We start from the raw sequence: 24960 nt of genomic DNA, 5'->3' as shown, positions 1-24960 counted from the left end.
TGAGGTAAATGTGGCTTAAAGTTGAATCATTTATATGCGTAAAGTTTTTTTCTCTTTGATTTAAATACAACCCGGAGATTTACATGCAGCTTTCTTCAGACTCACTCGTTCATGTTTTCCAGCTGTGCCACATAAGATCGGCCGCATCATTGAGGGCAGTCCGGCCGATCGCTGTGGGAAGCTGAAGGTTGGTGACCGTATTATGGCTGTCAACTGTCAGTCTATCATCAACATGCCTCATGCTGACATTGTCAAACTGATCAAAGACGCCGGACTGACCGTCACCTTGCACATCATCCCTGAGGAAGGTGAGTTAAGGTTCAGGGTTATGTAATAACACTAATGTGATAACTGCTAAAAAGAAATTTTGAAGACAGTGATGTATTTGCTTATTCATATGGCATGGTCATGTGACCCATTCAAGCCAAAACAATATAAGTGGCGGCCCATGTTGTCTTGTTTGCTGTACACTTAAAGGGATAGTTCACCCAAAAATGAAAATTCCCCCATGATTTCTTCCCCCTTAAATCTTTCCCCGCCATTGACGAGTTTTCTCGTCATTTAAAAGAAAACATTGCATAAAAAAGTGTTACTGATGAGGGTTTAGTGTTATCTGTAATATCCACTAGATGGCGTACTTCCATAATTTATAAAAAACTGAAGCAAAAAAATATTTATTAATTTTAGACTGCGTTTATGTTTTGATAATCGTTTTGAATCTGATCTCTAACAAAATTTCTTCACAAAATTGGAATTATTTTTTGCTAAAAAAATGTATTTTTGAAGAAAAATACCCATATTTAAGGGTTTATAAGGGGAGAATTTTTTTTTAGATAGGATGAAACGTTTTTTCCTGTTTTGTTTGTTTATTGTTTGTTTGAATGCAGAGGGTCTGTTCTTTCATTTGATATATTTGTATGTTTATATATTTTTAGAAGAAAGTTTTCCTTGGTTTTTTTTTTTTTTGGAAACTTGTGAAAATCACAAAAATGTTTGTGGGCAACTTAAAAAAAAAAAAGGTCTGCGGCAAATGAGTTAAGCCATCCTTGATGTATTTGATTGTCTTTTTGTAGACAAACACAATCGTAGTTATATTAGAAAATGTCCTATTCCAAGCTTTATAATGGTAGTAAATGGTGCTTCTGATTTGAAGCCCAAAAAAGTCCATTTATCCTTAACAGAATTGCCCTCAGATTACCTTCGATTGCACTCAGAAGACCTTTATTAACCCCCTGGAGTCGTGTGGATTACTTCTGTTAAGGATAGATAGACTTTTTTGGGCTTCCATTCAGAAGCACCATTTACTACCATTATAAAGCTTGGAACAACCAGGACATTTTCCAATATAACTCTGTTTTTTTCATCTAAAAAAAGATAATCGTATACATTGAGAATGGCTTGAGGTTGAGTAAATTGTGAGGTAATTAAAATTTTTGGGTGATCTATACCTTTAAAAATTTAAATTATTTATGGCTGACGTTTTAGATTTATGCTTATTAATTTAGCAGATGCTTTTATTCAAAGCGACTTACAAATGAGAGCACATTTAACATTTTCTCAAAGTACCAACAATAACTGTAGTCTATGTTGACAATTAAGAATAAAGATGAACAACACACAAAATTTTCTTTAGTGTTTTAAAATGGACACAACCAAAATATATGATTCTGTCTCTTTAAGAAACAAAAACACACGTTAACGTTATGTCTGTGTCCTAGACGTAAATGGTGCTCATTCAGGCCCCGCGTCGGAGAAGCAGAGCCCTTTGGTTGCCCAGAAGCACAGTCCTCAGACCCAGTCCAGCCCGGCGGCCCAGCAGAGTCCCACCTTGACTCAGCCCAGCCCACCTGCTCCTCATCCCAGCCCAGCCACCACACAACCCAGCCCCCTACTGGTGGAGCCAAGCCCTGGAGCTCCACACAGCAGCCCACCCGTGAGTCAGCCCAGTCTGGAGGCCATGCAGACAGGCTCAGTGGTCACTCAGTCTGCAGCAGCTGCTGCTGTGGATCCAGGTGGACATGGGGTCCAGCCCAGCATGGTCGGATCAGTGCCAGTACCGCCACAACTGTACCTACATGACACACGGTACTGTTTGCTTAATCATGTTATTTGATGCAATATCAATGAATCAAAGTGAACCAGATTGGGACTTTCTAAACTTTGTGATCGGTACATATTAGGGCCGGGACTCGATTAAAAAAATTAATCAAATTAATTAGAGGCTTTGTAATTAATTAATCTAAATTAATCGCATTTTAATCACATATAAATATTTGACCTGAGAACATTAAGAAGTAATTTTTTACATGGATTTTTAGTATACACTCTTAGAAAGGATGTGTTAATTTAATTATGTGTCATTTTGTGTTGATTTTGTGTTCAAGTATAACACATGTTGTGTTAAAAGTAACACAAAAAGTGTTGTTTCAATAACACAGAGATGGGTGGATTCCAGGACGACGCAGTTAGTGTGTTGTCCCAGAATCAACACTAATGTGTTGTTTTTAACACATTCGTTCTAGTGTACCATGAATAATGACTGAATAAGCTTAAGGAACAAAATATTGTTTATTTTTGTTCAACCAAGTCGTTGTACCCGGAGTCGGGCTAATGTCCACGCTATAGCTGCTGTATTTTTTGCATTGAGATGACACTTGAGGCTCGATGTGCTGCGGTGATATGTGAATTCCTTGTTGCATAGCTTACACACAACCATGCTCTTATCGACGCTTACCAGTGATGCGCGGGACACCCGACCGAGGTTTTCATCTAACCCGCCCACAACTCGGACCGCAAAGAAAAAATATATATATTATACCCGACCCGCTTCCTGGCCCGCATTTTTAAAGTAGTCATTTGTTTAATAATTGCAGGGTTCGGGACTTCTCAGGTTTTGACTGTCTGTGTTCCGGTACCTATTTGCGCGGATCCCCCACCTCACGTATAAAAACAACAAAACATAATATACTATATAGCCTATATTAAAATTAAAATATATAAAAAATATATTATGCACATAAGTTGCACATCGTTTATAGTTTTCTTAAGTGGGATTCGGATGTGAAAAGCGCTGCATAATGTACGCGCCTTTAGTCTTACCATTGAAACTTAACTAAATTAAAAAAATAAGAGGTGATATATAGCTTTAGCCTACATAAATGCTTATTGCTTTAGTGTTGCGAGTTCCTCTTCAGCTTTTCTTGCTGTTATGTTTATAATAGTTCATTGTTCAGAGTTCATATTGATGATCTTATAGTCCATTTAAAAATGTTCTTACAAACTGACTCTATTCGTCAGAAAAACTTTAACTTTTTTCCTTTACCTGCCGTCGCTGTTTTCTGTGCGTGTCCTCCGTCAAAGTAGCCTATTAAAATTAATATGAAGTTGATTTTTAAAAGCACACCGCAAATCAAACGTGCTGCTATATGCTCTAAATGCACGTGGAAATTTAATTTCTGGGCACTAGCAGGCTGATTTTTTGAAAAGTAAGTGATAGGCTACTCACTGCATGTTTTGGCATTCGGTAGCATATGCATCAATGAGATGCACGGTGTTGCTTTTAAAGTTCTTTTTAATTTATATTCACAAAACCTAACAACAAAACATTGTTTATAATTACGAGACAAATTATTTGAAACGAAATTCGTTTTAAAGTAGCAAACAAAACTTAAAATAAACTCGTAATAAGCTAATTAAATTGAAACAAAACAACATTACAACAATATTTAAACCCAACAATACTCAAACATTAACATATAACAGACATTAGGATACATGTTAAAATAATCTGTAGTTTGTTGGTAGATGTTTATTGGGCAAAACCTCCGTTGCAAACCTCCATTTACCAGAATAAATCATTTTTACTTTGAAATTGAAGCGTTGTCACGTTAAAATCAGCTGTTCGTTTAGGTTCCGTCTACTTTTACTTACACTGCAGCACAACCCCGTTCTCGAACTAAAACAGGGTCTGCAGCATTTACGAATGACTCCGTTAATAAGTGCGATTAAAATGCGTTAAAATGTTTAACGCGTTATTTTTTGTGTAATTAATTAATCTTAATTAACGCGTTAAAGTCCCGGCCCTAGTACATATACATCCATTTGTATCTTAAATCTCGAAAACATGCCAGAATTTGTTCACTAAAGAGTTTGCATCAAGGAGTGAAGTTTAAATTGGATGAGATTATGGGGGGGTCCCCTAGCTAAGCCAGTCTAATCTCGTCATTTTAGGGTCACCGTGATTTTACAAAGTAAGATGTGATCCTGGATCAACATTTTTTGTTGGTCCTGGTCCTGGATCACGTTTTAATCAAAGAAACCCTAATTACCCTTAACTCATACCCTACCCATTTTTCACCCCCATATTTGTGTGAAATATTAGTTTGAGAAGATTTTTTTAAAAGCCAACCAAACCAATTATAAATCTAACAGTCTGCAATTCCTCCAGAAAACAGCATGAGGCGCACTAGAGAGTTTACATTTATTTTAGAACAAAATCTTTTGGATTAGTTTATTGCAAAATTGGGACAAATAATGGTCAGTATCGCTTTGTGGCAGCGCAGCACAATAATTATAAATTCATGTTGTATTTTATTTTTAATAAAAAATAGGGACCCCCAATTTATATTTTTGGGCTTTATAGTGGGTCCCTCAATAGAAACAGAGTGCAGTTACGCAAATTTGAAAACCACGCCCACAAAAAACTGAATAATGCCTAAAAGCTGCTTTGGGACAATATGTACAGCTAACAAGCTGTCGAGCCGTAAAACCCAGTCTTTAAGGAGAATAAAGTGGATCGCCGACTACGTTTCCCCCTAGTGGACGCAGTTCTACTAATATGAGTAGTACTATGAAAAGTTGCCTGTTTCCATTTCTGTGTCTTTAAACGCTCGTTTTTTGGGGTCGACAGCTTATAAAAACTTATTTTCAGATTAAACTTAAAAACAGAATAATACCTAAAAGCTGCTGTGTGACAAGGTGTACATCTAACAAGCCAAAAAACGACTTCAAAAAACGAGCGTTTAAAGACACAGAAAGGGAAACAGGCAACTTTTCATAGTACTCCTATTAGTAAAACTGCGTCCAATAGGGGGAAACGTAGTCGGCGATCCACTTTTTTCTCCTTGTTTTACGGCTTGACAGCTTATAAAAACTTATTTCTGGGTTCTTTGGCTTGTTAGCTGTACATATTGTCACACAGCAGCTTTTAGGCATTATTCAGTTTTTTGTTATAAGCCAGAAATGACAAGGAGGCGGCCTCTCGCAATACAAAGTCAATGGAGACGGTTGGATTGCTTTCCCCCCCCGGTGGGCGTGGTTTTCAGGTTATGACGCGCTGCGCTCTGTCTCTATTATTCTGTTTTTTGTTATAAACCGGGACCACCCCAACCCCCCCTCAATTCGAACACTGATTGGTTCACAAAACATTAATCACTGAATCAGTCTGTATTTAGATTATATTTTAAACCCTTATTTTTTAAGGTTTGTGGAAAAACAATGTGGGAATAGATTATTTACTATAGTACTTACTGTAATGCAATGATTTTTTTTATAAGAAGTGATAAAATGTATTCATGAATTGTGCTCATCAAATCCCAGTAAATGCATCATTGCAAAATGAAGCATTGCAAAATATAATTTAATATATTTTTCACTTGATTTAGTAAAATCATTTTATTTTAGTTCTTCTTCATGAGCTTGTATGTGTTTATCTTGGTCTATATTTGCCCTACAGCAAAGTGCCTCTAGCAGTCTCACCTAGCACTAAAAGCATCTTTTGACTTTCATCGCACCGGCTCAAATAACATCACTTAACACCTCGTGATAAATTATTCACCTGTAGATATCTCTTCAATAATAGATGACTCTAAGACAGAGGTTGCACATTATCTCACAGGGTCAGCTCGGGTCAACACTATGATTTTACGCCATGTGAAATATTGGAACTGAGACTAATAACATGAGCAATGAACAAACTTAACCCTTTCACACCTGTCACATGATTAGAGAACAGTGGAGGTCGGGAAGTTTGACAAAGTGTTTTGCTCTTTTGGTACGTGTTATGAAACATAGAAAGCTTCAAATCAGGTTTACAGTTGTGTTTATGGAAACAGTTTGAACATGAGTTATTGTTGGAAGTTTTGTTTTGGGATGGGATCTCTTCATTTGACCTTGTTGGTAACTACAGGTCGGAGGTGAAAGCTAGACAGGATGTTAAACCTGACATCTGCCAAGCCGCATACACGGACTACAGACAGCCTCCGGTGGACTACAGACACCCACCTGTAGCAGACTACAGACAGCCACCGACCATGGAGTACAGACATCCACCTGCACTTATAGACTACAGACAACACTCCATCGCTGATTATCGACCACAGGTAAAACACCTTACAAATCACAGTGGCCTTATTGTATTACATAAAACGGTGATATAGAATGCAATATAGTATTTCATTTAGGCGTCTTTTTTGTTTTTTTTCTTATCTTTGTTTTTTTTTTGTCTATATATGTCTATAGAGTATGTACATTTCACTACAGATTTTGTACATATATAACTGTGTATGTGACAAGTAAATATCTTGAATACAGTTGAAAAGTTTTTCAGTAAGCAAGATAAATGAGATGAAAGATGGTGCACAAAACGACCGTGAATCACATTTAAACATTCTTCTTTTGTGATTACTCGGACCTGATTGTGGCAGCCACATGGATCACAGCGCCCCCTAATGTGTGGTTCATTTTATTTGTTTACATTCTGACTTTCATCATTTGCAATGTTTCTAGTTGCATCTCAACTGTTTACTATGTCTTGTCCAAAGAAGTGGAGGTTTTTGCCAAGAAAAACTACTATGCACTTATGGTACATTCACACGCAGTGTTGGGGGTAACGCATTACAAGTAACGTGCATTACGTAATAATATTACTTTTCTTAAGTAACGAGTAAAGTAATGCATTACTTTTTAAATGTACAATTAATATTTGAGTTACTTTTTTAAAAAAGTAACGTGAGTTACTTTTCAGTTTAATTAATTTGATAAAAATATAATAATAATGTACTGAATTAAACTAAACGTAGTGATGTAGAATTACACACTATAAGCACCCACACCAGTTTGAGTCAGAAATGATGGCAGGTCATTTCTAAATGCAGAACTTCATAAAAAACACCTGCAAGGCCTGAAAGAGATCAAGCCTCAGCCAAGTAACGCAAAAGTAACGTAAGTATTACATTCCATGAAAAGTAACTAAGTAACGCAATCAGTTACTTTTTTGGGGAGTAACTTAATATTGTAATGCATTACTTTTAAAAGTAACTTTCCCCAACACTGTTCACACAGGGCGTAAGCATTACGCTTCTCATTTACTTTTAATGGGTGACGTCATGCATTGTCGAACTAAATTGTGGATCCGTCAGCGCCGCGACTCTCGTCACCGCCGTTGCTTGCGGCAAAAGTTGAACATTTTTCAACTTTTCAAGCGCCAACGTGTGCATCAGCTTATGCAAATAACCTAGTGCGAGTCAGCCAATTACATTCATGCAAGACAGGAGCATGTGTTGCGGCCATTGTGATTGGCTGTTGGCCACACTTCAGACACAAAAGTTGAAAATTTCTTAACTTTTCAAGCGCTAACGTGTGCGTCAGCCAATCAGATCAGCTTATGCAAATAACCTAGTGCGAGTCAGCCAATTACATTCATGCAAGACAGGATCATGTGTTGCGGCCATTGTGATTGGCTGTTGGCCACACTTCAGACACAAAAGTTTAACATTTCTCAACTTTTCAAGCGCAAACGTGTGCGTCAGCCAATCAGATCACCTTATGCAAATAACCTAGTGCGAGTCAGCCAATTACATTCATGCAAGACAGGAGCATGTGTTGCGGCCATTGTAATTGGCTGTTGGCCACAGTTCAGACAAGCCTTCCGTCAAGCATTAACGCTTTCCTCCAGTGTGATTGTACCGTTAGAGGGTTTTGCATCTAAACCCCTCAGTTACACTATATCAAGAAGTGATAGATAGTTTTTTCTAGAATATATACAAACTTTGTCGTCTTTGAGTAGTTAATGAAGTTATTCAAGGTTAGTTAGTTTTTTTTCCAGAACCACAAAATATTGAATAGTGCCAGGTGTCATTGTTTTGGGTGGGGCATTAAGGGTTAAAGTTGATGTTTTAAAAAATGTATGTTTTTTTTCAGGACTATGACTATTTCACTGTGGATCTGGAGAAAAGTGTGAAGGGATTCGGCTTTAGTATTCGGGGAGGACGTGAATACAAAATGGACCTGTTTGTTTTGAGGCTGGCAGAAGATGGACCCGCAATCCGCAATGGGAGAATGAGGGTGAGAAAACTTGTTACTAGGGGTGTCACGATTCTCCAAATCCTCGATTCGATTACATTTTCAATTCTAAGGTCACAATTCGATCCGATTCTCGATTTTTACATATTTTTTATATGGCATATAATTTAGAAAAAAATTATATGCCATTATTTATTGATTATTATTATTATTATAATACTTTAATATTTTAATTAAATTCGGTCAACTGCTTGTTGTTAGCTGTGTCCTTCTAAGCATGCGACCTCTCTGCCTTTCATGGTGGCAGCCACAGAAGTTCAAGAAGAGAACTGAAATGAGACTGTCTAGCCTTCGGAGGACCCACAATTTGCGTCACCTGCTGCACACGCCCCCAGTAGCGCCCACCGCGCCTGTCAGCAGAAAACAGCGGAGGCATTTCTCACTTATTAAAATAAATATCTATGTAATCAGAAAAATGTTAATTTATTTTAGAACATATGACACATTGATGTAGATTAATCTATTCAACAGCATATCAAATAATCAACCTAGAAATATACGCAACATAAACAGAATAATATTAACACAAAACATAACTTATAATACTAAAACAGTGACAAGAAAAAGTTTTCTAATAAATACACACTTTTATTTAATAAAGCTTTTAATTGTTTGGGATATCCTCAGCTGTTAAGGATCCATTCGTTCTATCATTAACAGCGCGGAGAAATGAGGATGCATTTTGACACAGCTCTTATCAACGCCGGCGAAGGGTACGTGACAAAATCAAAAAATGAGAATTAAAAACAAAGGAAATAGAAGGTCAGAAAAGGGTTGCCTGGAATAAGTTTTACAAAGTGGTAAATCATGAGTGCAGGCTATGTAATTTGTGCGTTAAATTTAGGCTTTTTATTTATTTATTTTTGTCCCTGTGCGTAAATCGGAGACGTTGTTCACTGCTGATATTCTAGAGCTTTCTAGTCTCGCGGCTGTCATCAGCAGCGTCTTGCATCGCCCAGTCAGCGGATGGCGGGCGGGTGCGGTTTTGAAAACTGGTCAGAAACGTTGGTGCGGATGGATGGTGGACGGATGAGTTTTGTTATGCGGTTGCGGATGAAATAATAGTCCATCCGCGCATCTCTAACATGGACTTAATGCACATGGACTTAATGCGTGTGTCTTGGACTCATAGCATCTGAAATAAATCCAGCATATAAGCAGCTGCGCTTCTCTCTGTCTCACTTGCATGCACTCTCGCATCTGTCCGAAGTCTGAACATAAACTAAAGTAGTAATCCTTGTATTTGTTCAGTTTTATGCGTTTCATGCAAGCTGAGGCAAACTATCCTTTTGTTTAAAATATAACCCGCTGCATATTTGCGCCTCCCTCACTATCGCGCACGTGCAGAGAGCTGCGCTCTGTCCAAAGTCAGATCACTGGTAATCCTGTTTATGATATGCATTTCAAGGAGTTTAAAATATGATCGCTTTCTGCTGGACAGATGTTTTTAAAGGCATCTCTGAGAGTTTTTTTCCTCGCTTTGCAAGCCGACCAGACGTGAAATGGGGGCGTGGCAGCATCGACGATCCCGTTTTTTAATTCGAAGTTCGAAGCTGTGACTTAATTTCGATCGATTTCGATTTAAAATCGAAATCGTGACACCCTTACTTGTTACATTTATTTTTTATGATTTTTAACTTCAATAAAGAAAAGAAGAAATAAAGAGAATAAAAAAATTGTGTAATCTTTAAATATTTATATTAATTCCATTTATTACTCACTTTTATGACTTGCTTCTGATTGGTTGGTGACTTCTGCTCTCAAATCTTTTTGTATCTAAACTTGACTCATATAATGCATAAATGTCCCAGGTTATAAAATCTTAAAGAGACACTCAACAAATATGCTCATTTTCCAGCTCCCCTAGAGTTAAACATTTGATTTTTACAGTTTTGGAATCCAGTCAGCTGATCTCCGAGTCTGGCGCTAGCACTATTAGCATAACTTAGCATAATTCGTTGAATCTGATTAGACCATTAGCATCACGCTCAAAATAACCAAAGAGCTTGGATATTTTTCCTATTTAAAACTTGACTCTTCTGTAGTTACATCGTGTACTAAGACCGACAGAAAATTAAAAGTAGAGATCGACCGATACTTATTTTTTTAAAACCGATGCCAATAACAAATATTTGGATGCTTATGTGCCCGATAACCGATATGCTAAACCGATTTTTATTTAATGTTATACTTCTGTTTTTGACATAATAATTACTACAACACTACTGAACTGAACAAACCCTTATAATAATAATCATCATCACAATCACTCCCTCTTTCCATACAAAGTAATAAATAGAGGGGTCTGAAAGAGTGAAGAATAATATTAATTTAATGAATAATGTAGAATCTATATTCCCAATACATGGACCATTCCAAACACCCCTATCATTTCGTCAGAAATGGACTGATCCAAAGGTCGCGCTGGTTGGCAGCGGGAGAGAGAGAAAAGTATAGCGTAGTTGGCTGCTTGTTATACATAGTTTATAGAGTAAAACAGGTGGATTAAGTGCCTTTTTTGGAGTAATATGGTTGTTTTGACCAGCAACATGTAGCCTTCAGCAGTCTAACAAGTAGTTGGCAAAAGAGGTTTTACAAATAATATCACTGACTGAAATACTACATTCAGGAAAGTAACAAACAAAACGGCTTATATATCACTGAATTTCTTAACTGGTAATGTTATTTGATGTCAGAATAATTAATATTTAGTTGTTATAGCTTATGAAATGGCTGTTGACAGCGCTGTTATCTATGCATTTACTCACGCATTAACTGTATCAAACTGTGACCGCTTGCGGAGGTAATAAATAATTAATTAATTTCCACAGACATTTATATAGATATTTTAGCAAAATAACGTTTATCTGGTAAATTTTAATATACATAGGGTAAATCTTGTTAAAAGCTTCAGCCGGTAAGTGAACAGCACGTGATTTTGTGAGTTCTTCAACTTATTTAACATAACATACATTAATGCACAAATAAGATGTGTTATAAATGCCTCAGATGCAAAGTAAGTATACTCAAAGTCCTTTTAATGAAGTCGCGTCACTCCGCTGTCATATCTGCTGTGCACACTGCTGCTGCTGTGAGCTCTTCTCCTCAGATGAGTCCAGCGCGCAATTCTCAATTCTCTCGTTTATCGGTCAATCCGATATTACAAACCCGATATCTGATCATTGGAAAATGCTCAAATATCGGGGAAAATATCGGAAAACAGATATATCGGTCGATCTCTAATTAAAAGTTGCGATTTTCTAGGTCATTTTTGAGCGCAATGCTAATGGTCTAATCAGATTCAATAGATTATGCTTAGCTATGCTAAAAGTGGTACCGCCAGACCCGGAGATCAGCTGAATCCATTCCAAAACTGTAAAAATCAAATGTTTATCTCTAGGGAAGCTGGAAAATGAGAATATTTTCAAAAAAGTGGAGTGTCCCTTTAAATATATTCCTTCATAATTCTGTATGTTTGCAGGTTGGAGATCAGATTATCGAAATTAACGGTGAAAGTACGAGAGACATGAGCCACGCCCGTGCCATTGAACTTATTAAAGCTGGTGGTCGACGTGTACGTCTGCTGTTGAAACGGGGCACAGGACAGGTGCCAGATTATGGTGAGTACCACAGTACAGACGGCCTAGTCTTGAAACCATTTCTTTCTCTAGTAAACAAATAAGTTGGATTTGTGGAAAAAGCACCGTATATACCATTTAGATGAACGTTGAATTAATAATCTTCCTTTGTAATGTTAATAAATGTGCTTATATTAGTGTGCACTTGGGAAACAATCGCTCAGGTGTTTAATAGCAAGCCTGACAGTGTGCTTTTTGTTAAAAGCTTAAAAGTGTTTGATGACTCACCTTATCTATTAACCCTTTGTCAATTGAGTTGTAAGCCTTCTTTTTAACTCCTCTCTTCTGATAGCTGGTCTGTTTTGCTAACACGTCTTTTAACTATAATGCAATAGTACAGACTCTTACTTCCTGTTCTGTAGGAATGGTACCTACCAACCTTTCCATGTGCATGAAAAGTGACACTCTAGCCTCACCCTATTTCTTCATAATGGGACACTCTAAAGACACGGTTTGTGGAAAGCCGCATGCCTTTCTGATTCAATTCTCTTCACTTCGTACCACTGTTTCAGTTTGCATTTGTATATACGGTACTGCACAAAAGTCTTAGGCCTAAAACAGCTAAGTTTTAATCGTCATCCATATTTATTTTTCAGTCTCTTTATTAATATTCAAACAGAAAATATAGGATATCACGATTTTCAGACCAAAATGGCTTCTTCAGGTAGATATCGGTATTTAGTGTGACCTCTCTTGGCACTAAGCACATCTTGAACTTTTTTGAGGAGACTCAATGTAGTTAAATTGTTATTTTTAAGACACACTAAATTAGAGATGAAACAGTATGAACAAGATGGATATAATGACCAAAATCATCAGGATTGTCAATTTTATCATGGTTTTGTGAACAATTTCTAGAAATGTAAAAAAACTACTGATGCAAACGTTGCACTTTTGTTCGCATAAACAATAAAATAATTAACATTAATCATGGCACATTTGGGGTCATGAAATAAATGTCCCACTAGTTCAGATAAAACACAAGTGACTAAATCAGATTTTCATATAAACACAGGACAAATCAGAAAGTCTTTGTATGTTGTGAGAAATTGGGTGTACTTTATGACCCTGGAGAGAGTTGCATGACACCTGCGCTCACAGCAATCGCAGAAGAAACAAACAGAGTAAAAAAGGAGCTTAAACTCATCAGATCGCATCATTTAATAGACCATTAATAGAAAATATGGATCTGTCTAAAGAAATATTAAGTAAACATGTCAGTACAACTTGATTTCCCTAAATGTTAAATTTTTTGGGGGGATTTAAATTCAGTCAGTGAAGCATTGTTATCACAAACACATGGGAGCAGACGTGAATGAATGTGTTTGTCTCACGTTATTTCTTAAAGTTCACCATTTTTGCCAATAGAGTTACCTATAGAGTAGTATTTCATCCTTCATATGTCCAAAAAGTCTTTCGTGTTGTCAGATTATTAAAAGACAGAATTGCTTTCTGTTTTTTTTTCGGAGAAAGACAAACACTTGAAGGTGTACGGTGGGCGGAGCTAAAGAGTTAGGAGTACGCGCGGCCTTTGGATACTAATCTAACAGCTGTGACATCAATGAAAATCAAACTTTTTTTAAATAACTGGCTTACAGTCAGATACAGCCTTACACATATGATCCATATGTCGTTCATGTTGTTTACATTACATGCAGGTATGCGCCGCTTGCAAACAAAACACGTGAGATTCTGATTTACTTACCACCTGTGGTTGCGATTTCTAAACAGGGTCTTTTAACTTTTTCCCCGCCAGCGTTTTTAAAAAAAAGTTGCCAGCCAGCGCCAGCATTTTTCATGATTTTCTTAAAAGTTTAATGCCTTCGAGAAAATGTTCTACTTTACAGGTATTGCGGAGGATTTTCTTTTCCGGGTGGATCATCAAGACTATTGGTCCTCCTAGTTGTCAATCAGGAGTGTTGCGCAATTGCATTTTTAAAAAAAAGTGGAGAAGGGGCAGTTCTTTTCTAAAATTCGAGAAAATCCTCTGCTACACCTTTAAATATATAAACAAACAATATATCAAATGAAAGAAGAGACCCTCTGCTTTCAAACAAAAAAAAACATTTCATCCTACCTTAATTAGTTCTCTTTTTATCACCTCTCAAATATGCGTAGGTTTCTTTAAAAACACAAAATTTTGAGCAAAAAGCTGAGATAATTTCATTTTTGTGAAGGACTTTTGATAGAGATCAGATGCAGATCGATCTTTAAAACACACAGAGTTCTTTCACGTGAAGCGCTACTTCCGGGTTGTATAATAGCGGTATTGCGGAAAGCTTGAAAATTGTGGTCATTGGCAGGGAAGCGTTTTCTCTTAACTGACGCATTATCCTGTCAATGGCGGGGAAAGAGTTAAAGTTGGGACCGCTCCATCAGTTGTAAACAAGTGGCAAATCCGGCATCAAACTGAGCCTTGTTTGTAAAGCAATCCTCTTCGAAATACAGCCAGGGAACAAACATAAACCCATTCGAAATTACGTTGCTGTCCATGAAAAACAAACTGCATCCACTGTTGTCTTAAGACAGGGAATGCTAAATACGGTTTTCTTCTCCTTACATCCAAACACACACTTCTTTTGTCGAACCATCTTGATAAAACAAAGTTGTTGCGTGCTGTGCAGTGATACCGGTGACTTGTACTCGACAGAGCAATGCTAATGCGCATTCTCGCTTTCACTTGACCCGCAGGGCAGGCGGGCTTTTCAGGGGTAAAGGCCCATAAAAGGAATATGGGGTCAGTAAGTTGTAACGGATACCCCTGTTCGAAAAAAAAAACTTTCCGAAACTTGTATTAAGAAGGAGACGTGAGTTTGGCCCAGAAATACTGTGTCACAAGCTTAACTGCTTTTTTGACACTTTGTTTATGTTTAGCCATGAGGGTTACAACTCTTAAACTTTGTTAATCAGTCAGAATGCATGAAATAGCATTAAATCCCTATGGATGCATAACGATTAATCACGATTAATCTATAGCAAAATAAAAGTTTATGTTTACATCATATATGTGTGTGAACTGTGTATAATAACTTTGTATAGATAAAAGCATACACATGCATGTATATATTTAAGAAATGTTTACATGTGTATATACATTTGTATAATTTATATTATATATAAGTATAAATACTTAATATATAAATATTTTTTTCTTAAAATTATACATGCATGTGTGCATATTTATATATACATAATCACCATACACAGTTCACACACATACACGATATAAACAAAAACCCCCATTCCGCTATAGATTAATCGCGATTTATCGTTATGCATCCCTAGCTGGACAGGGGTTTTCGAGCCATGACACTGGCATGGTTAAACGGTAATTTAAAAAAATGATGCGGTAATATTAACCTTAGATCATTTTTATCGCGGTTAACCATTAAACCGGTAATCGTTACATCTCTACACTAAATACTTGACACTTTAGGTTGTTTTTACAAATGTCCTGTATTTTTGGTTGTTTTTTAACCCTCTGGGGTCCGACCATTTTGGGACACTGGCAGAGGTTCTGACATGCTCTTACATTTGGTCTTTTTTCAGAAACTGGGCTACAATATTATATGAGCTACATGTATGTACATGTTTGTATTTTTGAGAGAAAAAAGTTTATGCGTGGTTTTTGAAAAAGCTAAATTTTTAAGTGACTGATATAAGTCCACAAAACCCATACAAAACATGTTTTCACAAGACTTTTCTTAACAAAATCTTTAAAATTATGTGAAAATCATTCTGCTTACTTATTCACCTAAAACAATATATTGATTTAGAAATTGTTAGACACTTTTTGTTGAGAGGGGCCATATGCGAGAAGGATTGATTGACAGCTGAGCAAACAAAAGACTTGCATAAAGAGACTGAAAAATAATTATATATGGTCATTATATCATTGCAAAAACAAGTCTAATGGTGGCATAATGACTTTGGCGCAGTGATGTATATAATTCGTGCATCTGAGTATCTTCTAACTTGACTTAGTTGGCTGTACTATCCCTTCAGTTGTGTTTGAGTTATTTTTTTGTCACATGTATGCATGTTTACACCTATATCCTTAGTTTTTTATATATGTGACCCTGTTTGTAAAATCCAGGCTAAAGTCTCATAATCTAGTAATCAAAGTTTCAATCTGTTCATCAGTAAATATTAAAGATATCAAGGTTATATTTTCACATAACACATAATGTAGTATTTGGGCTTGGTTTTTACACACCGGGACACATTTATCATTTATTATGCTCAAAGTGAGATTTTTTTGTGCTTCCTGGTAGACAGTGCCACCACCCGGAGTCCTGTCTCTCCAGCCACCCCTGCCTTGTCGGAAGTAGTTTTACCCCAATAAAGTGACAGTCGCCCTTCATCCCATCCAGCCTCGAACCCGGACACGCCCTTACTGGCTCCTCCTCGCGGCACGCTGCCTCTTTGGTGGGCGTTCGCCCAAAGGACAGAGGGTGGCGGGTCCACCTGCAGGAGCTCAGATGAACTAATATGGGTTGAGACGGATTTCATAAAAGTGAAAGATTTTTACAAACAGATGGAGACTTATCAACCTCAACGGATTGTTGCGTCCCACTTACTTTTCATGAATTTACCGTACCAGTTTTTGTATTGATGATCCAGTTACCGTCCAGATGAAGTCATTTTGGATTCACACAGAGAAACGGGCTGAACTCTCAAAGCCCTTTCTTCTGTCCAGTGGACCCAGTCTCTCTTTATTCGTATATCATGTGGAGGTTGTTTATTTTTCTGGATCGTTCACACCACCGTCCCTAATGATGCCGGGGGTCAAATACTGCAAAATATATGTGTAGCATGAAAAGAGATTTCAGAGGAAATCAAGTATACATGACTTGAACACCACATAAGTATTGAGTTTTGTTATCTGTCTGGTGGAAACACTGAAACGCTGACAATAAGGACACAAACAGACAAGGTATAGTATGACGCCAACCCGTTTGGGCTGAATTATGGGAAATTTACCAGGAAGTAAATGCATATCAATCATCAAATCTACTGCATGGATTATCCCTTTACACACAAATAATGAACCCATGACAGTACACATATTGGTATAATTTAGGTCTATACCCAGATGTACATTCGGTTACATATCACAAACTGAAACTGCGGCGAGGACTGCTATACTGTCTTTTTTTATATACAGTTTTGCATCATTCCAGCCTCATTTTCTCTGTACTGTGCTTCATGAGTACCGCCACTGTGGAGTCGGGGTACCATTCCAGACCTCACGAGCATCATTCCCAAATTCCTGATGGTTTCATAGTTCACAGAAGAGAATTAGCTGATAGGACTGGGCGGCAAGGTGAGAATGATGAATTTTTTAGGACTGTTTGATGTGAAAACAGGAGAAATGTAGTCTTGGTGTCCTAACCAGATTTGAGCAATAATAAGCTATTGGCCTGTTTACACTGAGATTGAAACACTTGGTACGTGACAGCCCATAATAAAAGTACGTAATGCTTGATACGTAGTTATGTACGGATTAATAAGATGTCTCAGTCAAATTTTTAAATCGGGGTTCCCACGGGTCATGGAATTTCTGGAATATCATGGAATTTTAAGTGGTCCAGACATTGAAAGTCAGGGAATGTGATATATTTTTTGTCCAAGTCATGGAATATCAGGGATTTTTGTTTTGTTGCTTTAAATTTTAGTTTCCATTTATAAAAATGTAATCCGCTTGTTAACTTGTGTCAAAAGGAATACTATTTCCGGGTCCAAGCCTCCGCTTAATACAATTTAAACAGCTGTTTATTCGCTCTGTTTTATTTTTATAAACTCACAGTGTACACTACATTATCCAGGCTCATGGCATACCCGACGTAGGTCATGGAAATTTAGCTTTTTAGTCAGGGAAAGTCAGGGAATTTGACTTGGAGTGGGAACCACGTTTTATTGATCCTATGTACTCGCAAAATAAGCATGCTTGGTATTTTGCGAACAAATGTGACCCGTCCACAAAAAAAAAATTATTTTGTTTGACGGCATGGGTCACAAATGATTTCTCTGTTATACTGATGAATGTTATATAGAGTTATCGCTTTTTACATTCCAGTTAATTCCCAATGAATATCACATCACTCATAAATACATCACATTACAGATCTTCTGTGTTGAATTATGTGCGTAATTTGCATTGAACATAATTTCAAAATATTTATAATATATTTCATAATTTGCCTGAATACATCTGACGTCAGCAGGAAATGTGATGCTTCTTACCATGTTTGAAAGATTTGGTTGCTAACAGGAGTTAAGTTAAGCCCTTTTCACACAGACATTCCGGAAAATGCATCCTGGATTTTGCAGGGATCGTTTGATTTTTTTGTTCATTCACACTGCCAATGATTTGCCGGCATCTGCAAGGTACCGGAAAGACATGTGACCTGTTCAAAGTCCTGCACTATCTTCTACGCAGCGTCTGAAATTTGCATATTATTTATTATTTCTGTCTCCAGAAACCACTGGCGTGCATTTTTGTTTATGATAAGATTATAAAGGAGCGCGTGACGTGCCGTTCTATGCTGGTGGTGAATGATCTTAGCTTCAGAGTGGATATTTAAGCTCCCTGATCTCTGCTTTAAAGCAACACTAAAGAGTTTTTGCTCTTTGCTCCCCCTACAGGTTGGAAGCGGAATTGTCCATTACCACTGTCGTAAATAATTTAGCCTACTGCAGCAAAGCTGGCTCTGATTGGATTGTAGGTCTGCCGTAAAGCAAGTTTTTGTAGTTTTCACTCGTACTACAGGACCGCGACCCGACGGTTGGAAACTTCTTTAGTACGGTTTTGGCCGATAGAGGGCTGCAAAGCGAATGTGAACATGCCGTTCACCCTGTTTCCAGTGAAACATTTTTGGAAACGTTATTTTAAGGCAGGGGTGGGGAACCCTAGTCCTGGAGGGCCACTGTCCTGCAGAGTTTAGTTCCAACCCTAATTAAATACACCTGAAAAATCTAATTAAAGTCTTCAGGATTACTTGGAAATGAAATTCAGGTGTGTTTGATTAGGGTTGGAACTAAACTCTGCAGGACAGTGGCCCTCCAGGACTAGGGTTCCCCACTCCTGTTTTAAGGTATAAAAAACTCTTAGTGTTGCTTTAATCCAGTTTTCAAACATTTCTCATTGTGATTGTTAATATGCATTTAAAACCCCCGTTTTGAGGACCTGAACGATATATCTTGTTGGGATGACACGCGGGCATTTTTGTTTATTATAAGCTCAAATGAGCACGTGACGCAATATTCTTTTATGCTGCTGAATGATCTCCGCTTCAGCGCGGTAAGTGACGAGCTAACTTACCTGATATCTGCGTCAGTCCAGTTTGCTGACTTTTCTCATCGTGAATGTTGTAAATCCCTCATTTTAAAGAGTTGAACCAACTTCATGTTGCCCGTGCGTCATTGTTTATGCGTCTCATTTATCATTTCCTGATAACTACTTTAATCTAGTTTGCGACATTTCTCGTCATGAATGTTGATATACATGTAAATCTCTCGTTTTAAATAGCTGAACCATAACTTTAGTTGTGTTGACGCGTGCGTCCTCACTACGACACGCCCATTACGGCATCGTTTCGGCTTCTTGTTCACACAGAGGGTTTTCCGTGTATCTTACTAGGTCCTCTTTCCGGCAACGATCCCAGAAGATTTACGGTACATGTTTGCGTTCACACAGAAGCTTGTCTGGCAATTTTACGGGTATTTTCTGGGACCAAAGGTCTGTGTGAATGGGGTTTTACAGGCTGTGAGTCCGAAGCGGGAGGAATTATGATAATGTCGGTGTTGTCTACATCACCAATCCCAGGAAGTAAACTGTTGCCTACAATCCGTGTGTTTGTTGTAGTCCAAGAAAAGAGATTTACATTGGAGACGATAACTCGCGTCATCGTTTACTTTGGGGTTTGTACCTTTTGCATACCATTAACATGTACTAATACACACTCAGACACCAAAGGAAATGTAAAAACGTGAATTGGACCATTGGTGCTCTTTAATACATTCCAGTCTACTTCAATGGGAAAAGGCTGATATCTCTAAAATCTTGCTGTCAGTGTAAACAGCCTGTTATGATGATTTATGCATTTTCCAGACACTTTTATCCAAAGCCACATACTGTGCATTTAAACTATTCAGTGTATTTGCATTAACCCTAAGAATCAAACCCATGACCTTGGTGCTGTCATCGTCACGCTTTAACATTTGACCATAAAAGATCTCTTTATCTTTTGATGCTTTGTTGATTCATATCTGGTTAGGACACAGAAATTGATCTCGAATTATGAGTCTCCTTAGCATGAATAAATGGGGGGCCCATTTGAATGGGACAGAGTGCCTTACCGGCAGGACTAAAGAGCAGAAATATGCATTTTAAGAGCTGAGCATTGTTTTTTTTACCACAGCGGTGGCAAACTTTGCCAGCCTTCCCTTATTGTTTTGCTATTAAATGCATAGAAATCAAAAATCGCTTAAAAGGGGAAGAAAGGTTATCTGATCTTACACCTGTAATCATAACAGAAAATGAGTGAATGCATCGAGATGTGTCTTTGTTGCATATTAAGGTGAAGTGTTATTCAAACCACTATCATTCTGACCTTTCATTAGATGGAGATAATGACTGTGCTTTGTGTTGAAGCATTTCAATATGATAGCGGTCAAAGAAACATTTACAAAATCTCATTGTGAGGATTTTATGCCATGCCAGTGTTATTTGCCTCTTTGTATTCATTTAATAGTGAATTCGTCTGATGCTGCTCTCCACCTGTCATTTGAATCACAGGCTGATAACTGTGCCAATCAAACTGTTTTGGGTTATGTGGAATGTAAACGAATTTTCAGGCAGTTTAGCGAACCGCAGGAAATTCTGATCAACTGTTCGGACCTGCGTCGGAAGATTGCATATCAGTTTAAGCTTATCACATTCCTTAACAACGAAAATGTTTTTTCTTTCAGTATCCTTGTCTTGTTTTACAGTGCAAATATTTAAATATCCTTAAGAAAATATCCGTTCACTTGCAGTGTGCGAAAGGCTTTTGGTAGCATTAAAGGAATAATTCACCCCAAAATTCTGTCATTATTTACTCACTTACAAGTTGTTGCAAACCTGTATGAATGTTTTTGTTTTGCTGAACACGAAGATATTTGTAAGCAAGCAGGAGCACTGTTCCATACTAGGAAAAAATAAATACTATGGAAGTCAATGGTTTGGTTACAAATCATCTTCCTTTGTGTTCGGCGGAACAGGGAAATTTATACAGGTTTGAAACAACTTGAGGGTAAATGACTGAATTTTCTATCCCTTTTAACTTTTGCTCACCCTAACTGTGGGTTCACACCAGACGCGAGTTCAACGATGAGCGCTAGAAGATTACATACAAAGTCAATGCAATGACGTGATCAGATGCGTCCTCGCGTGGGGCGATGCGAATGATACGATATGGGCGGCGCGTTTGCCGCGAAAACTCGCACTATTCGCCTCAAACGCGTCTTCGCCCAAGTTAAAAATATTCAACTCGAGCGAAAAATTTGCATGACACGAAGTTAAATCCCGCGAGTAATCTAGAGCGAGTAACGCGATGCCCCGCATTTGGTGTGTACGTAGCATAACTGTGGGTTCACACCAGACGTGAGTTCAATGATGTGCGCGAGTAGATTACATACAAAGTCAATGCAAAGACGTGATCAGACGCGTCCTCGCGTGGGGCGATGCGAATGATGCGATATAGGCGGCGCCTTTGTCGCGAAAACACGCGCTATTCGCCTCAAACGCGTCTTTGTAAACGGCCACATTGTAAATATTCAACTCGAGCGAAAAATTCGCATGACACAAAGTTAAATCCCGCGAGTAATTTTGAGCGAGTAACGCAATGCCCCACGTTTGGTGTGTATGTAGCCGGAAGAGGCGGCAAGCGCGAAATGGTTTACATGTAAAGACAATGCAATGACGCGAATAGGCATCTTGTGGCACGAATGGCGCGGGACATGGATAGCGCAAATTGAGCGTTGCTCTGGGAAACACGCAAGTTGAAAAATCTGAGCTTTGGCGGATTACAGGAAGCGAGCGGTGTCGCAGAAGCCCCTCCCATGTCGCAAATTTCCGCATGAATGTTTCGAATGCCTAGAATTTCATGTGCGAATGAAGCGAGTAAACTCGAAATGTTCAAGCGTCCAACTACACGCGAATAACGCGTTTTGCTGCCTCTACCGCGTCTGGTGTGAACGCACAGTAATACATTTTTAATAAACCTGACTTAGTAAGATAAAACATTTTAGGTTATGAAAAGTAAATCATCCCCTGAATAAAAGAATTTGAGGATATTTCATATTTTTACTAGAAAACAGGACATAGTGATTCAAATATAATTTTTCCAGTGATGAGATTCAAAATGCACCCTGTTCATATCTCACTGATGGTTTTCACCATGCACAAAATATTTGTTGTCCCCCAATGATCAGCGTCATTGGGAGCAGTGAGTTAAATAAAACTGCTGTTTACATGGAGAGACAGACAGAAACAGTGAAGGAAACGTCTGGATGCATTTATTGCACAGCTCATAGCTTTTACTGTTTGAAGCTGTATCCTGCCTGCTGTGAAAAATGAAAAAGAGAAAAAAACATTTTGTATTATCGGGGAAAATATTGAATCTGTGAAAGATGGCACATACTGGGGCCCATTCAGATCAATATTACTGTCTAGTGTTAGATGTGTATTTACCTTGTACAGCTGTACGCCTATAAATATGGTTTAATGTATTATTGATAGTTTCAAAGAATAAGTGATCAAATATTTTTATGAAATGCAACAGTATGGATATAATAAATTTTGCTAAAATCTTGTTTACCTGTATGATATTCTGATAAACTGTTAAATAAACTCCTGACAGAGGCTCATTTTGTAGTTCTCATCATTGTACTAGCGCCTGATTCTGAGAAGTTCATAGCACTAAAAATGACTTTGACATCAACTTTAGGTTTGATTTCAATCTTTGATATGACCTTACTCAGCAAATATTACAGATATAAAACCTTGACGACATTTTTTAACGACGACGTAAATAAATGATTACTACTTGTAAAACTTCTAAATAAATGTTTAGATATCGATGAGATTGACGGAGTATGACCAAAGTACCGCGAGAGCGATTTGTGAGCTATGCTTTCAAATCGCTCTCGCGATACTTTGATGCCATACAACGAGCGCAGCGAATACTCTTCATCCACACCAACAGATGGCGCACTCGAAAGCGATCTGAATAACAGCCAAAGAAGAGATTGAGGTGTATCGTGAGATTTCTTTATTAATCCAAACAAACATTTGGTTTAACTTAAAAAATAAAATCCATACTTAAAGTAATGTCAGAAAAGCATCGCAGTCTTCCTCTTTGGATGGTTAAATCTGACGATCAAAGCAGCAAAGTAAACAAAAAAGAAACGGTGAGAAAGAAAACACAAGGGGGGACCGCAAGGAAGAAGCGTCCTAGAAGGTAAAAACGTTTATTAATAATACACGTACACGTTTTATCCAAATATATTTGCTATAATTACAACCAACGGTATTCTATTCAGTGCCATCACGTACTGGATGAACGAGAAGGAGCTCGTGGAAACAGCACTGTGTTTTTTGAAAGATAGCAAGGTAAATTAACTTACAGTTCAGTTTACATTTATTACTACGGCTATAAAATGCATTTTAGTACAAACAGTAGAAATATAAGAAAAACAAATTATATACATCATGAAAAATGTATTTATATTTATAAACCGGGCAATTATTAAATACTGAATGCACTGCAAAGTTTACATTTATTACACTAACGGTAAAAACTAAATGAATTCTTCGCATATTTACTCGTTTTTGCATAGTTTAGTATACGTTGTCTTATTATCTGAGGCTAACGTTTCATCTCTCTTGCCTTGTAGTTGTGTACTAAAGGTGCAATAGTAACCTCAAATGTGGAAATGGTCATCCCAGAGACAGATTCATCAGACTGTGAAGCACGAGACAGGACGTATGTTTCAGACACAGACTGTGAAATTGCAGAACAGGAGACCGTCCCGTATGGAAACTGCACGAGTGAAGGGACCAGCAGTCATATGAAACCTCATACTGATGATTCAGGAACCTCCGAGAAGATGCCACGGCTTCAAGAGCCCTCACATAAACCAGATGACAGTGATGATGAAGCTCTTGAACTTGTACGAGAAGTTTTTTTCACCTGACTGAACTGTAAAAGCACAAATGAACTTTCTCGGGGGGCTGTCAAGGTTTATAAATTATAACTGTTTTCATGAATGTATTGTCTCAAGAGACTCTTAATGACACAATAGCATTGTTAGCTGTTGTTATAGTGTTCTGTTATTGTGTTATTGTGGCATTTGTATTCAAAGCAGTTGCTCAGGTAATTGTCATTTGCACATTCTTTGCACTTTTTTGGAAAGAAACATTAGGTGTTAACCAACAAGACAATATATACATTAGTCATTATGTTAAAAAAAATATATAATTCGTTTAAATAAAAAGCAAATTGGGTTTGAAAAGACTGTTACTTAACCCTATAACTGCCACCCCTTCCCGCTTTTTTGAGTGTGGGATGAAAAGGGGAATATAAATAATTTTTTACTCTGTCATTCTTTGGTCTAAGAGCATAATCTTTGTCTCTTTTTAAAGAAGACACTTTAAAGATTTTCATTAAAGTGTCTGGAGTTGTGAATATTAAATAAAAAGTATAGCAGTTAAAGTGTATGTTAAAGGAATATTCCATTTTCTTAAAAGAAAAATCCAGATAATTTAGTCACCACCATGTTATCCAAAATGTTGATGTCTTTTTTTGTTCTTTGTTTTTTGAGGAAAACATTGCAGGATTTTTCTCGTTTTAATGCACTTTGATAGACACTAACAATTAACACTTAACACGTAACAGTTTTTTTCAACGAAGTTTCA

At 37.5% G+C, this 24960-nt stretch overlaps 2 protein-coding genes across 6 annotated transcripts in view; both read left to right on the top strand.

Moving 5' to 3' along the window:
* Positions 1-22905, top strand: part of magi2b (membrane associated guanylate kinase, WW and PDZ domain containing 2b) — a 117844-nt gene extending 94939 nt beyond the window's left edge. For 4 of the 5 annotated variants that reach the window (XM_073868748.1, XM_073868746.1, XM_073868745.1 and 1 more), the window contains 8 exons: positions 123-308; positions 1719-2085; positions 6188-6380; positions 8200-8343; positions 11843-11981; positions 12362-12450; positions 16274-18895; positions 19097-22905. In XM_073868748.1, coding sequence (XP_073724849.1) covers positions 123-308; positions 1719-2085; positions 6188-6380; positions 8200-8343; positions 11843-11981; positions 12362-12450; positions 16274-16330 — 1175 coding nt within the window. In that variant the 3' untranslated portion in view covers positions 16331-18895; positions 19097-22905. The remainder of the gene's footprint in view (positions 1-122; positions 309-1718; positions 2086-6187; positions 6381-8199; positions 8344-11842; positions 11982-12361; positions 12451-16273; positions 18896-19096) is intronic. The other variant, XM_073868747.1, reaches the window with a different exon arrangement.
* A 320-nt stretch (positions 22906-23225) lies between these two features.
* On the top strand, positions 23226-24647 carry LOC129433440 (uncharacterized). The gene is made up of 3 exons (XM_055192059.2): positions 23226-23503; positions 23586-23655; positions 23940-24647. The coding sequence occupies exons 1-3, from the start codon at positions 23373-23375 to the stop codon at positions 24237-24239; spliced, it is 501 nt and encodes a 166-aa protein (XP_055048034.2). The 5' UTR covers positions 23226-23372; the 3' UTR covers positions 24240-24647.
* The last annotated feature ends 313 nt before the right edge of the window (positions 24648-24960 follow it).

This window comes from Misgurnus anguillicaudatus, chromosome 6 (genome assembly GCF_027580225.2).
Source record: "Misgurnus anguillicaudatus chromosome 6, ASM2758022v2, whole genome shotgun sequence".
In the NCBI taxonomy this organism is placed as follows: domain Eukaryota; kingdom Metazoa; phylum Chordata; class Actinopteri; order Cypriniformes; family Cobitidae; genus Misgurnus; species Misgurnus anguillicaudatus.
The sequence above is the reverse complement of the archived record's forward strand: the minus strand, read 5'-3'. Positions and strand labels throughout refer to the sequence as shown.

What these genes read in the sequence shown, in the direction of transcription:
- LOC129433440 (XM_055192059.2), top strand. Translation starts at nt 23,373, where the DNA reads ATGTCAGAAAAGCATCGCAGTCTTCCTCTTTGGATGGTTAAATCTGAC. An exon ending in AGGAAGAAGCGTCCTAGAAG is followed by an intron (nt 23,504 to 23,585) that starts GTAAAAACGTTT and finishes TATTCTATTCAG; the next exon opens with TGCCATCACGTACTGGATGA. An exon ending in GTTTTTTGAAAGATAGCAAG is followed by an intron (nt 23,656 to 23,939) that starts GTAAATTAACTT and finishes CTTGCCTTGTAG; the next exon opens with TTGTGTACTAAAGGTGCAAT.